Raw genomic sequence first — 15,133 nt, forward strand, 5'->3', positions numbered from 1 at the left:
TTTTAAGAGATCCGGCTGTAGATGCTCTAACCTCTTCATCAATGTGTGCGTCATTCTTGCCATAGGTCGTTCCCTGGGTCCTTTGGGGTGCACCACCCCAGCTCTTCCTACTCCCAGGCCATCTCAAAGTCTCACTGAAAGTTACTTGGTTGCCTGGTTTGGAAGTCAAGGGGCTGGGTTTTCCTAGTTTGGAAGATAAATTATCATTTTCTAATAAACTTTCGATAGAGTGGTTTTCTTATCTTAAGCAATTTATAGTATATGATTCAGTCTTAATCAGTGGTTTTTGCCGCTTGGCATAAAGCCAGAGCCAGCTGCAAGTAGTACATTTTTCATCTGGAAAGGAGATTCCACTTGTCTGATGCCGCGTGCGTTTGTTGAAGTTCCTTGTTTTAATCATGCAACGCTATCACTAATACCAAGTGAACACACATGGACTTGATTAGATTAATCCGCCTGTTACCTCTATCCGCATTGCATCAACCGTACCTAGCCTGGATTGCTCCGGAGATCCCATTTCTCGAAGGCATCGCCATGGAGGGGTCGGTGAAGTGCGACGCCAACTACACGCCCCTCACGCCGCTGAGCTTCCTGGAGCGCGCCGCGCTCGTGTACGGGGCGCGCACGGCCGTCGTCTTCGGCGAGAAGGAGTACTCGTGGCGCGACATGAGGGAGCGGTGCCTCGCCGGGGCGTCCGCGCTCGCGCGCCTCGGCGTCGGCCGCCGGGATGTGGTGGCGGTGCTGGCCGCGAACACGCCGGCCATGTACGAGCTGCACTTCAGCGTGCCGATGACTGGCGGTGTGCTGTGCACGCTCAACACCCGGCACGACGCGGCCATGGTGTCCGTCCTCCTGAGCCACTCGGAGGCCAGAGTCTTCCTCGTCGAGTCGCAGTTCCTCGGCGTTGCACGCGACGCCCTGGCGCTCCTCGCCGGCGCCGGAGCCATACCGCCTCTCCTTGTCATGATTGCCGATGATGACGGCGGCGGCGACAGGGATGGCGTGCTGGAGTACGAGGCCCTGCTGAGGAGCGCGCCGGGCGGCTTCGAGATCAGGTGGCCCGCCGACGAGTGCGACCCGATATCCCTCAACTACACGTCGGGGACGACGTCGCGGCCCAAGGGCGTCATCTACAGCCACCGCGGCGCCTATCTCAACACGCTGGCCACGGCGCTCGCCAACGAGATGCCGACCATGCCGGTATACCTCTGGACCGTGCCCATGTTCCACTGCAACGGGTGGTGCATGGTGTGGGCCACGGCGGCGCAGGGCGGCACCAGCGTCTGCATGGCCGGGAGCTTGGCTCCCAAGACCGTCTTCGAGCACATCGTGCGGCACAGGGTGACCAACATGGGCGGCGCGCCCACGGTGCTGAGCATGCTCGTGAACGCGCCGGCATCGGAGCAGAGGCAGCTGCCGGTCAAGGTGCGCATCTCCACAGGCGGCGCACCTCCGCCGCCGCACATCCTGGCCAAGATGGACGAGCTCGGGTTCAACGTCGTCCACGGGTATGGACTCACCGAAACGTATGGACCGGCGACGCTTTGCGTGTGGAAGCCGGAGTGGGACGCGCTGCCGGCCGCCGAGCGCGCGCGGATCAGGGCGCGGCAGGGCGTGCCGCACGTGATGCTGGAGGGCCTGGAAATCAAGGACCCGGCGACCATGGAGAGTGTGCCCTCCGACGGGCGCACCGTGGGCGAGGTCATGCTCCGGGGGAACACGGTGATGAGCGGGTACTACAAGGACCCGGCGGCCACGGCGGAGGCCATGAGCGGCGGGTGGCTGCGTTCAGGGGACCTGGGCGTGCGGCACCCCGACGGATACATCCAGCTCAAGGACCGGTCCAAGGACATCATCATATCGGGCGGCGAGAACATCAGCTCCATCGAGGTGGAGTCGGCGCTGTTCGGCCACCCCGCCGTGCTCGACGCGGCGGTGGTCGCCAGGCCGGACGAGCACTGGGGCGAGACGCCGTGCGCGTTCGTCACCCTCAAGGACGGAGCGAGCGCCACGGAGGCTGACATCATCGAATTCTGCCGGACACGGCTGCCGCGCTACATGGCGCCCAAGACGGTGGTCTTCGCCGAGCTGCCCAAGACTTCGACGGGCAAGACGCAGAAGTATCTGCTCCGTGAGAAGGCCAGGGCCATGGGAAGCCTGCCTCCTAAGCTGAGCACAAGCAAACTGTAGCATATATACACTTGCATTTTCTATGAGTTCCAAAAAAGCATTGTCTTGTAACTTCTGTGTTACTGTTATATTGCTACAATCCCGAATTTGCTATGCCGCAAGTAATCGGTAAAAACATGTAGTTTCAGTCGAATAACGCCTTTGGTGCACAAGCGGGCCCCGTACACTGATCCCCTTTTTTTGAACTTAAAAAAAATGGATTTTATGGCCTGAAAAATTCCAAAAAAATGTGTACAACCGGGCATACTGGTGTACTATAACTATGCAAATTTTCATGAATATACGTGCTTGCATGTTAGAGACACAAAAAAGATAAATACATTTAAAAAAATGGGCTTGTTTTCTGTTGATTTTGGGTCCGGAATTTTGTCTTTCTTGTGCAGCGTACAATACAACGTACTCCTCCGTCCCGAAAAACATGTCGCAGGCGCAGTTCAAAGTTGATTTTGCAAAAAAGCCCTTGTAGTTTTAAAATCGTCTGAAACAAGCCCCTCCGCCCGCTGTCTTCTTCCTCCGCCGTCGATAAGGGCCGGCGCCGCCCAGCTGCGCGACTCGCCGCCCATCAGGAAGTGCTCCGCCGCTGTCGCCACCTACCTGCTCCGCCGCCGCCGTCGCCAAGTACCTGCTCCGCCGCCTCCCCCGCTCAGACCTGCGTCGCCGCGATCCCCTCCCGCCTCGATTACCTGCGGGCATCGTCGGGACCTCCGGCCACGTCCACCTCGAGCTCGCGGGCGTCCACCTCGAACTCCCGCGCATCCTCCTCAAGCTCCAGCGCATCCTCCTCAAGCTCCAGTGCATCGTCCTCGAGCTCCCGCGCGTGCGCCGCCGCAATTCATCCCGGCCGCAATCCCCTACGGGCGTTGCCGGAAATTGCCTCCACGATCCGGTGGACCAGGAGCTCGCGCGCGTCCTCCTTCTCCCCTGCCCGCGCGCCCTCCTCAATCTTCCGCGCGAGCCCGTGCGGCTGCTTCTCCCCTGCCCGCGCGCCCGTGCGGCTGCTTCTCCCCTACTGCCGGTGCTGCTGCTGCTCGTCTGCCCGTGCTGCCGCCAGAGCTCCTGCTCGTCAAGAGGAAGAAGGTACCGTAAGGAGTTGCTCCTCTGCTCCCTGTGCTGAATATGATCAGTGTACGGGAGTTGCTGCTCTACTCCTGTTCGTCAGGAAGAACTGCTCTGCTCCTGTTAACTGAATATGATTAGTGTTAATTGAATAAAAATCAGTAGATATCCGGGGGGGTGGAGGGAGCAAGCTAGAAATAATTGGTTTGGAAATAATTGGTTTTGAACTGTCCATGATTTAGATGAATCCAGCTTTTTAATTTAATCTGTATGCTGTTAGCAGAAACCTTGGAACTTGAATACCCAAATCTGGTTCAGTTGAGTAAACAGCAAGAAACACATATTTTTGGTCTTGAACTTGTTTTGCATGTTGGTGGATGGCCATGCTTGTGCTGCAAGTACAAGTTAAATGAAAATAATGTTCAGATTTCTTTAGAGAAACACTGAATAAAACCTTGATACAGAAATTATTGGTTACATAAGGCACATATTCACACTAAATCAGTTTCGACAGTGTCAAAGCATACAGTAGTAGTGACAGTAATTTTGATAATTCAAGCAAATTAATTGAACCTATCTATGCTTGACATGGCACAGAAAAAATCAGTAGATGCAGAGCAATTATGATCTGAACAAACACTGTCTCTAGAACTGTGACTAGAGGAACTACTGTAAGTAGAGTAAAATTTATTAATGGCACTTGCTAGAGGAACTGCTACTAGCTCTGGGACCTCTATCAGTACTAGAGGAACAAACAAGAGAACGGCTGTAGAAACTACTGTAAGTAGAGAAGCAAGCAAGCAAGAAAGGAACAAGAAATGAAATGGTGTTACAAAGGCTCCTGTCATAACATTTCTTAGTCAGTAGTTCACATTTTTGTAATGGTTGCAAGGCTCCTGTCATTCTACTCATTTTCTGTGTGTATATCCTTGTTATGGTACCATGATGTACTCATCTTTTGTCATTGCTAGCAGGAGTATGGATTTGAACATGATGCCTCAAGAGGAAGACGATGAAGGTATTAATTTGAATTTGATGCCTCAAGAGGAGGAACCTCAAGTGGCAGAGAATGTAGTTATGGATTTGAACTTGATGCCTCAAGAGGAAGACGATGAAGATATGAATTGGATGCCTCAAGAAGATGAAGGGAAAGAGGATGAAGCTCAAGAGGAAGAGGATGAAGTTATGAATTGGATACTTCAAGAGAAGAGAAGAGAATTGTCAGATAAGGAGAGGCATGGTGTTTACTTTGCCTTGCTGGTAATCGAGCTCAGACATGGGTCTGTTCAACCAGACGACAAGCTGCTAGTCTCAAACCTGTTGGACATAAGTGTACGATCTGTTGAAAGAATCTGGGAAGAGGCTAAAAAGCAAATTGCCGATGGCAAAGAAGTAGATGTCTCAAGCAAGAAGCCAGGAAGATCCGGCAGAAAGAGAAAGGAGCTAGATCTAGAGAGGACCTCAACAATCCCACTGAATAAAAGAAGAACAATTCGATCTCTGGCACGGTCTCTAGGTGTGGCCCGATCGACCCTACATAAGAGGTTCCAGTTGAATGAGCTCAACCGCATCACAAGCACCGTGAAGCCTCATCTCAAGCTAGAGAACAAGCTTGCGAGATTGAAATTTTTTATGTCCATGGTCGATGACAATTTGATCTCAACTTCTCGGGCTATGTTAAAACCAATGAGGAATATGGTTCACATTGATGAGAAGTGGTTTGATATGACGAGAGTGAAGAATAGTTACTATGTACTTCCAGGAGAACCTGAACCGAAGCGCACCGTGTCAAACACTCACAGCATTGGGAAGGTGATGTTCCTAACAGCTGTTGCCAAGCCTCGATATAACAATGAGGGGGAGCTAACATTCGATGGGAAGATCGGCATTTGGGCATTCGTCGAAGAGACTGAGGCGAAGCGGACAAGTCAGAACAGAACAAAGGGAACAAAAGTGTTGACATCAGTGAAAGTAACCAGGCCTGTGTGCAGAGATTATCTAATCAATAAGGTTATCCCGGCAATTCAAGATAAGTGGCCTGACGATGATGAGGGAGCAACAATATTCATCCAACAGGATAACGCAAAGCCTCATGTCCTTCCCAATGATGTAGCTTTTCGAGAAGCTGTGGAACAAACTGATCTTGACATCCGATTGCTACAACAGCCCCCAAATAGCCCTGAGTTAAATTGTTTGGACCTCTGCTTCCATAGCTCTCTCCAGTCTCTAACCGACTGCAGGTCACCTACAAACATCCAGGAACTGGTACAGGGTGTGGAAGAGGAATTCGAGAACTACGATCCCGACAAGTTGCACAGAAGCTTTATCACATTAGAAGCAGTTATGTTTGAAGTTATGAAAGACAAAGGAGGAAATCAATATAAGTTGCCCCACTTGCACAAGGATCGCGTTCAGAATGCTGGAATGGAAATAACCGGTGTATATTGCGACAGTCGGGTAGTTGTTGATACTAGGGCCATTATAGAAGAAATGGAAATTGCAATAGGAAAAGAAAATGAAAGGAAAGAATTAGCTAGAGAAGGGAAAAGAAAGAAAAGTAAAGGGAAGGGAATGGAAGAAGTGGCCAGAGAAAGAATGTAGTCAAGAGGGGGCAAAGAGGCCCTTATGTCATGTAGTCAGGTGCTCCTTGTGTATGTCTTGTGTAATCTTATGTCAAGAGGGGACAAAGAGGCCCTTATGTCATCTCCTTGTGTATGCCTTGTCTAATCCTTGTATATCAACTCCTTGTTGGAATTTATTGGAATTATCTGGGTTATTTGGATTTATTTGAATTATCTGGGTTATTTAGATTAATTGAATTATCTAGTTTATTTAGATTACTTGAATTATTTGGATTAATTTGGATTATTTGAATTAATTTGGTTTTTTTGATTTATTTGAAATGATTTGGATTAATTTTAGTTATTTGACCATATGTGTCCATATATGATCCAAGTGAGGAAGAAGCTGGCTGCATGCTGCTTGCACTTGCACTAGAACTGCAGCAACAGCATGGGCATCTTGCTTGGCCTTCTTTCTCCCCATGATGGTGGACTGGAGCAGAGCAGAGGAGAGTGAGGTCCAGCTCTGCTTGGCCATCATCTTCCTCTCTGCATGCCAATCCCTCTTGGTTGGTTCTCATCAGAAATGGCACCAAGATTAGAAACTGCAGCTGCTGGCAGTGGCACCACAGGAGGATTCAGTGAAGAAGTGCCATATTTTGGTCATGTGCTCTAGTGCATAAGCCACAACCACAAGTGCTGCTGCCACATGGCATTTTTCTTGGCATGACAACAGCATACAAGAAACATAGTTAAAATTTGGCACATGAGTGAAGGAAACATTACTGCATTCTACTCCTGTTTGGAATCTGAATGAAGGAAACAGTACTAATTCTAGGATAGAAACCCTTCAGTGATGAAGCAAAGCACCAAGCAGTTACAAGCCTAATCAGATTGTACTCCTGTTTGGAATCTGAATGGCCAAGCAAAGCACCAAGCAGTTACAAGCCTAAGCAGTGAGTAGCAAGGAAGGTTTAGGCCTCCTGTTTGGAATCTGAATGGATCAGCTCCATGGTACAGAGGAATGAGTGTTACAGGATGTGGTGTCCATACACATGAAAGTAAGACCATGTCATATTTTTCTTGACTATAAACTGCTGTGTAATTGACATGTTCCATCAATTGTTAAGCTAGTCTTTGATTATAATCCTCCGGCCAGCAGAACTAAGTCTTTGCATTTCATTATTTTTCAGATACTGCAAGATACTCAATGACAATGAGATACCACTGGATAGATTTCTCACTGAAAATGTTTCCAAAATTGTCTAAAGGACAAGAAACTTCGCTGGAACTAAAACAACAGCAGATCACTTAACTGGAGATCAATTAACTGCATGCGCACACCATGATGGATTGGAATTCTTTCTGAAATTAACAGGACAACAAACAGCAGCAGATAACTTAACAACATTACTCCACGATGTTCACCAACAGAGGCACAGGGATGTGGACGGCTAACCTCCTGTAATTCATCCATTTTACCGCCGTCGTCGTCCTGGTGCCACCTGTTGCCGCCGGCTAGGCGGGCCAGCACGGCGGACGCGGAGGCGCCCTTGTAGTTGTGGCCGCCCGCTCCAGGAGACGAGGCGGCGAACGCGTTGGTCGGCTTCGACGCCCTGGCATACGCGACGCCGACGAGCTCCGCCGCAGACGCCTCTCCAGTGACCGTGCCGTGCATCGCCACCACCCGCTGCCACTCGTCTGGTCCCTTTTTCTCCTCCTGCTCTTCCCTATCTTGCCGACGCCAGTGACCTTTTCCTCCTCCTGCTCTCCCCTCTCGACGGTGGCCGGGATTGGTGGTGGTAGTGGAGAATCGACGGGCAGCAAGCGCTGATTTTCCGGAAGGGGATGGGGGAAAGCTTGGAAATTTAGGGATGCGGGAAAGGGGAGCGGGGGAGCTGCGCGGGGGAGCGGTGGAGCTGCACGGGGTAGAGGTGGATCCGCGCGGGGTTGCGGTGGAGCTGCGCGGCGGCGCGGTGTGCTTGAGCTACGCGAGGTCGCCGGCGTTGCGGGGGAGCTAGTGGAACTGAGCGAGCTGGCGGAGGAGATGATTGGACTGCGGGTTCGGTCGGATAAACCTGAAGGACTTTTTCACAAAAATACCGTTGCGACATGTTTTTCAGGACGGAGGGAGTATTATTGAACAAAATTTAACATGTACTTAGACCACATGCATACATATTCATGTAAAAACATTTTTTTTCAAAACTTTTAAGCACCATATATTAGTGCTTTCACTAACGTACTCCAATGCACCCATGCCCATAGAATTAAAGCAAAGGTTGAAAAGTGCAAGCTATGTATCGTATGGGATGGTAAATTACTTAATTGGCAATATATGTATAAGGAGTATGGAATGTTAATGTGGTATAATTTGTCTCTCGGCAATGACACGATGTTGATTGACATACGGTGGGAGGAACGTGTGTCTATGCGTTCTTTTGACTCAAGATACTAGGGGCGAGTTCTTTTGACACGACTCTAGAGAATCATGATCTGGGGAATCAAAACCGTAAAAGAAGTCATTTCTGCACCAGAAATCGGCTAGAATCATTCAAGAATCGCAGTGCATTTTAGTATCATCGATAGGTGGCGTTTCTGACGATTCTCACCGGCCCCTCAAAAGAAATGATTGTTTTCAATGACTACCTCTATTGGACATCCTATTTACGACCGACATGCTACTTGGGCCAAGCGAGCGAGGCCCAAAACGAATGAATCCAAGCGAGAAGGCTCGCGTTCAATCCCCACACTCGTTCGTCCCCACCCACACGCACTCGACCTGAGTTAGGGTTCGCGTCGCCAGCCGGCTGCCCCGACCCAAAGGCGTCAGATCAGCCGTCGGCAGGTTCCCTACGCCGCCACACCGTCCTATCTGTCACACCCTGATTTTTGGCCCTTTCTTTTTCTTTTGATTTTCTGAGGATTTTGCTTGAGATTTCTTTTTCCGTGGCTATGTGGCATTGAAACCTGGGAAGATAACCTCTTCTCAGTCTCCAAGGTGGCTTGTCATCCTCAAAACCATCCCAAGATCATGTCATCTCCCATCTTGGACCAATCTCAATATTTTTTTATTGAGAATATTCCTTTTTCCATTTAAGGAATAATTCTTTTTCCATCAATACCTTTCTGTCTTCCACAAAATTCCCAAATAATTCTCATAAATTGTTTGGGTCATATCTTCCTCAGATATGCCAAAACCCTTCCTTGCCATGTTCAAAAATAATCCATTAATAATCATTTTCCTATTCTGCCCTAAATGGCACTTTGTGAAGGAAGTGTCATTTATATCTTTCTGATTGACCTCAAACTTTTTGGGCACCTTTTACTATCCATATCATTGCCACATGCCCAAATTCAACTTCATTTGCCTAGTGAATATTTTTCAGCTAATTTCCAAAGTTTCTGTCCAGAAAGAAACTTTGTGAAGGAGGTACTAGCTAGGAGTACCCAATGAGTTGAAATTTTGACATGACCTCAACATGCTCATATCATAGCTCTACTGAAGATTTGAGCATAATTCCATCATCCATGTGAGCACACCTTCAATTCTTTGTTTCTGGCCATATTTTCAGTTTGTGAAGCAACTCTACTTTATTTTGCTTCATTATTGCAAAAAATTTACCAGGACCTTCTCCTATCCATATAAACCCTCTCCACAAAAGTTTGGCTCATTTTATCTAGCCAATTTCCCTCAGCTATTTTCTAAGATTCTCTTTAGAGACTTGCATGATGAAGGAAGTGCCACTTTGGTTTGTCCAAATGATATGGAAATTTTATGGCACCCTCATATGAACAAATCATCATGTCATGACCATTTTCAGCTCAATCCAAGCCGGTATGTGAGTGCCCCGTCAATGTTTGCTTTTCTGGACAGTATGGCACTTTGTACTGCAAGTACTAGGTAAGCCCCTCCTCTTAAGCTGAAACTTTGCCATTTTGTTTACCTTAGTGAGTGATCAACCCCAGTCAAAGCACAACCTTGATCTCCAAGCATGTGAGCCGCAGCAAACAACAAACACTTTGTTGTTCACTTGTATTCTTTCTACCTGTGATCACATCAATGGAAACTATGCTTGGCTCTCTCCTCCTTGGCAACATGCTCTGCTCCCCTTATCTCCCTGACATGATTTGGCCGATCATCGTGCACCGCGTGTGCTAGTTCACGCGGTGATCACGGGAGAGACATGCCAAACAACGCACTCTGGCGCTCCGCGGCGCTGTGCTCGTCTGTTCCCTCTTCTTCTCGAGCCATCACCATGTCTTGTAGCTGCCCCGTGACCGTGCGGTAATTTCCCCTCTACTGCCCTCTCCTATCGCGTCGGTGTTGCATCGCAATCACCGTGCCCGTGACCTGCCGTCCCTCCGACCTCCATTGTTGGCTAGCCCGGGAGCTCTCCCCGGCGCTATATATAGGAGCCCCGAGCTCCTCCGCACCTCGTCGCTCTCTCCCCGGCCGTCCCAACTCACCGGAGCTCCTCTCCCCCTCCTCTGTCCGCCGCTGTGGTTGCCAGCCCCCACTCCAATCCGGCCCCCCGAGCCCCCTCTCGTCTTGCTACCACCACCATCATCTTCTCCAAACACCGGCGCCCTCCCCACCCCCTCCTCTTGACGCCAGAGCTGTTGTAGCCTCGCGCCCCCAGCGGTCAACCGCCGCCGCCGCTCTCTATCTCCACGCGGCGCGGCCACTCCAAGCCTCCCCGGCGCCCGCTACTGCTCCAGGCGGGAGCAGCGCCTCCTCCCGAGCCCGTCGGTGGCTTCGCCCCTACCGGAGGTGGCCGGAGTCGCCGGGAGCCGTCGCCGGTCGCCGCTCCCCTGCTCCCCTCCTCTGTTTCGATCGGGGGCAGGGTGAGGAAGAAGACGACGCCAGCCAGGTGGGCCCCGCCTTCCACTCCACCCCACCTGTAAGCGACATAAGCCCGGGCCCATTCGTTTTAAGTAGAAACGTCTTTTGCAAGAATACGTTTTCATTTAGAGTAGGTGCATTTTGAACCTACTTCGGCTGAGAAGTCATTTCCCTGGGCAGAAGACGTATCCCAGAGAAAGGCGCTTTCGGTTCAGCTGCCAGGGGCCTGTCTGTGAATATATTATTTGCAGAATAGCCCCTGATCTTCAAACCTCCGTACCTTTTTGATCCTAACTCCGATTCAGGTAAATCCAAGTCTCACGTTTTCGCCTCATCAAGCCCGTCATGTTGGTACCATTTTCATAATGTTTCCACACTGTGAAAATGACCATTTTGCCCTTGTCCTTAATCAGCCCCCTTTGAGAGAGAAACTTTTTCCGACGAATCGTTCCGCAAGTTCCTCGCACTTCCTCTCGGTGTATTCTTCATCCCCAGGCAAGCCACGACAGCCACTTGCATGATAGCATTGCAATAGTAACGGTTTCAACGTGAATCTTTAATTTGCTTGTGCATGCTATTATTCCATGAAGGATTTATTCATGCTCGTGCTTGCATGCTTATGCTTGTGCTATGATCATTTGCACCTAGTTGAGTAGATGTTTACTTGCTTATGCTCTTGTTATACTCCAGTCAAATAATTATTTTGATGCTAGTGATCATGCTATGCTCTTATGTGACGTTGTTATACTATTTTGTTCATGTCCATCATCATGTCATGCTTATCTGTATAAATGCTTTGCTATTGTTGATATGTTGAATGATTATGCTTTCCCATCCATGTTCATGTTGTTATCATGGTCAGTTCATCATGTTATATTGTATGACTCAGCATCATTTGCATTCAAGTTTAACCGGACTTTAATCGAACTTGAACACATGTTGGCTGAGTCATAGTGCCATCGAGACGAGCTGACCAGTGCAGCCACATTTGCCTTTATGGGAAGGCCCTAATGCAGTCTATTGTCATGCCTCTCACCGGTGCCTCCAACTAGGGAAGATTATGTGCGGGCGCTACCTTGGCCGGGTAGGACGGCATAAGCCTTGTGTGCCCGTAGTTGTGTTGTACCCAGGTTGTCCCCGTTTGGGACTGTTTTTGTTTTGCCACGACGGTGGCCGTTGGATGTCCAGAGTGGCATCCGGGCAACCCATGACTTAGCCCAAAGAGGAGTTTGTCGGAGTGGCCGAGAGAGTTTCATGCAATAGATCGGTTTTGTTAGAATGCCGTTGGTCCACCCGAATGGGAGCACGAGGCCTTGGGTTCCGTAGTGTGGGTACAGTGTACTAACCTATGCAGAGTGTATAATCTATCGATAGCCGCGCCCGCGGATATGGGCCCAGTTCGTAGTAGGTCACACTATGGGTCAATAGTAATAATAATCTGATTAATAACAACCCAGGTTCGATGAGGAAAGAAGTTGGTTATGTGATCGTGAGAGGATCACAGTGGTATCATGGATACCGAAGCTGGTTGATGTTTGTGGTGTTATGCGATAATCATGGATAAGGATCAAGCTCCTTGTGGTCATGTAATGATTACTACGGTATTGTTAATACCAAGCTTGATTTTATCCTGAGGTGATCGTGTGATGTCCACGATGATAAGTGGTACATGTGGTTGTTACGAGATAACCCCGAGCGGAGTAAGTTGAATCATGATAGTTTAAGCATACTGCATCCTAGTATCATCCTGTTCATATCATGAGTAACATGCCATGTTCATTTCATTTGGTTCTAGTTATGGGATGTTCAACATGCTCATGTCCATGCCATGCTTATGTTGTTCTACTGGTATGATGTTCATCTCTAATGTTTAACATGTAATTGCCATGATGTTGTTTGTCTTGATTGCTTTTGGTTGCTGTGAGCTTGCGAGTACATTCAAAGTACTCACCTGGCGTGTCATGCCAGTTTGCAGGTCATGTCGTGTTTGCTTGATTGCCGAGGACCCCGAGTTTGCGAGCTAGGATAAGCGTTCCAGCTAGAGTCCCTGCGGTGTGGAGTCCATCGCTGTCGTCATTGTTCCGCTGCTACAAGTTGTTCTGCTGCTAGCATATAGCAACCTTGGCAGGTGTAGTGTTGCCGTGCCGATGTAATTCCCTGTTATATCGGACCCTTGTATCTATATCGATTGTAATAAAGAGGTGATTATTCTATGCCAAGCAGTGTCGTATTCCAGAAGACTTGATCTCTCGGCTGGAATACGGGGTGTTCCGGTCTCTCTGAGCCGGGGTGCCACACTACCCACCGCCATCCCCGTCACCTCCGCGCCCGCCGCCCCGTCCCGTCTGCCCTGCAGGAGGCGGCATCTTCCCCCGAGCCAGCGTCGCCGTTGCTGGTGAGGTCCTCTCGTCCCATGCCTCTATGTCTCCTCCTCTATGCCCCTCTCTGTCTCATCGTCTCTCCCACTACTAGGGAAAACCTTATACACAGAACTTTAGCAGTTGCGCCGGATAAAATGAGGCGCTACTGCTACGTAGCAGTAGCGTGTTACAATAAAAGGCACTAGTGCTATGTACATAGCAGTAGCGCGGCTGGGGCAAAGGGCGCTACTACTAAAATTGCCCCACCGTTGCCACCAGGCTAAGTATAGTAGTAGCACTTTCCTTTGAAACGCGCTAATGCTAGGTTGTTTAGCAGTAGCGTTTTCCCCTAACACGCGCTACTGCTAAGTAGTTTATCTTCTCCACACCCGTGCGCCCCTCACTCTCCCCCAGTCCCACTCTCACTCTCCCACGCACCACGTCATCCGCCGCCGCCGACGTTCGGCCCTCCCCCACAACCGCATTGCCGCCGCCGTCCTCGCTCCTCCTTCCTCGGTATGCACCTTCCTCCCACCGCCCTCCTCCCTCCTCCTCCCACTACGCCCTCCTCCCTCCTCCTCCGGCCGCTCCCACTACAAAAAAAGACACATCCGTGACATTTTGGGCCGAACGAATTTTTTTCCTGTCATACATATGACACTTCTATGACGATAATTGTGACAAAACCCGGTATCATCATATATGTGGTGGGCTCCTACTTCTATGCCAAAAAAATCATGACAGAAAATGGGCTTTTCGTCCTGGGCGGGCCGGAGACGCAGCTGCATGACATTCTTTGGGCCGTCCATGACGGAAAAAACCGTGGTAGAAGCGAGGGGGAGGAAAATTTCGGGGAGTTCCCGGTTACGGTGGGAGGTCGGGGGCCGAGCGATGCGCGTTTCACTCGTACACGTACGTGCGTGTGTGCGAGCCGTTGGCTCTAACTGAACCCGAGCGAGGCGTTGGGCTCTAACTGAACCCGAGCGATCGCACTGCAAGCTACGCGTTACTGAACCCGAGCGATAGATCGATGGCTGTTAACTGAACCCGATCGAGCGATTCCTTCGCTACTGCTGCTAACTGAAGCCGATCGATTGGATGAACAGTGAGCGTTGCGGGGGGGAGGGGGGTTGGATGAACAGTGAGCGGTGGCGTTGCCTTTGGATGAACAGGACCCCGTGGTGTGGTGGAGGGCTGGATGAACAGTAGACGGTGGAGGGATGCCCGTGGAGGGGTGGTTGAACAGGACCCCGTGGTGTGGAGGGCTGGATGAACAGTAGACGGCGGAGGGGTGCCCGTGGAGGGGTGGTTGAACAGTAGCCGGTGGAGTAGCGCGCGGTGGAGGCTGGATGAGCAGGAGCCCGTGGAGGCTGGAGGAGGTCGACGGTAGCCCGTGGAGGCTGGAGGAGGTCGACGGTGGAGATGAGCAGTATCCCGTGGAGTCCCGTTTTGCGGTACGCCACACCCCTCTCGATGAACAGGACCCCCGTTTCGACCGTAGGAGGTCCGTTTCGTCCGTTTTGCGGTACGCCACACCCCTCCCGATCAACAGGACCCCCGTTTCGACCGTAGGAGGTCCGCTTCGTCGTTTTGCGATACGCCACACCCCTCCCGATCAACAGGACCCCCGTTTCGACCGTAGGAGGTCCGTTTCGTCCGTTTTGCGGTACGCCACACCCCTCCTGATCAACAGGACCCCCCTTTCGACCGTAGGAGGTCCATTTCCTCCGTTTTGCGGTACGCCACACCCCTCCTGATCAACAGGACCCCGTTCCGAATGTAGGAGGTCTGTTTCCTCCGTTCTGCGGTACGCCAGGCCTCGTTTCCATCGCCTGTTCCGTCCAAGCCCTCTCGATGAACACGACCACGCATTCCGTTCCGACCCAGCCGGTTGGCTCCCACGCGTTCCGTTGCCTCCCGATGAACACGACGCATTCCGTTGCCTCCCGATGAACACGACGCATTCCGTTGCCTCCCCATGAACACGACGCATTCCGTTGCCTCCCCATAAACACGACGCATTCCGTTGCCTCCCCATGAACATGACGACGACGCTGTTTCTCCGTTCCGACCCAGCCATGTACACGAGCCCTGGCCGTACGTATGCACGAGTAGGCGTT

General features: G+C 50.7%; 2 protein-coding genes across 2 annotated transcripts; both read left to right on the forward strand.

Moving 5' to 3' along the window:
• Positions 1-370: 370 nt before the first annotated feature.
• LOC109759581 (butanoate--CoA ligase AAE1-like) lies at positions 371-2,334 on the forward strand. Its single transcript, XM_020318403.4, has one exon. The coding sequence runs from the start codon at positions 433-435 to the stop codon at positions 2,188-2,190; it is 1,758 nt and encodes a 585-aa protein (XP_020173992.2). The 5' UTR covers positions 371-432; the 3' UTR covers positions 2,191-2,334.
• A 2,598-nt stretch (positions 2,335-4,932) lies between these two features.
• LOC141021999 (uncharacterized) lies at positions 4,933-5,847 on the forward strand. Its single transcript, XM_073497869.1, has one exon. The coding sequence runs from the start codon at positions 4,933-4,935 to the stop codon at positions 5,845-5,847; it is 915 nt and encodes a 304-aa protein (XP_073353970.1).
• The last annotated feature ends 9,286 nt before the right edge of the window (positions 5,848-15,133 follow it).

Source organism: Aegilops tauschii, chromosome 4, assembly GCF_002575655.3.
Source record: "Aegilops tauschii subsp. strangulata cultivar AL8/78 chromosome 4, Aet v6.0, whole genome shotgun sequence".
NCBI classification, from domain to species: domain Eukaryota; kingdom Viridiplantae; phylum Streptophyta; class Magnoliopsida; order Poales; family Poaceae; genus Aegilops; species Aegilops tauschii.

Bases quoted from the DNA above. Each gene is read 5' to 3' on its own strand.
- LOC141021999 (XM_073497869.1), top strand. From the start codon at position 4,933: ATGAGGAATATGGTTCACATTGATGAGAAGTGGTTTGATATGACGAGA.
- LOC109759581 (XM_020318403.4), top strand. From the start codon at position 433: ATGGACTTGATTAGATTAATCCGCCTGTTACCTCTATCCGCATTGCAT.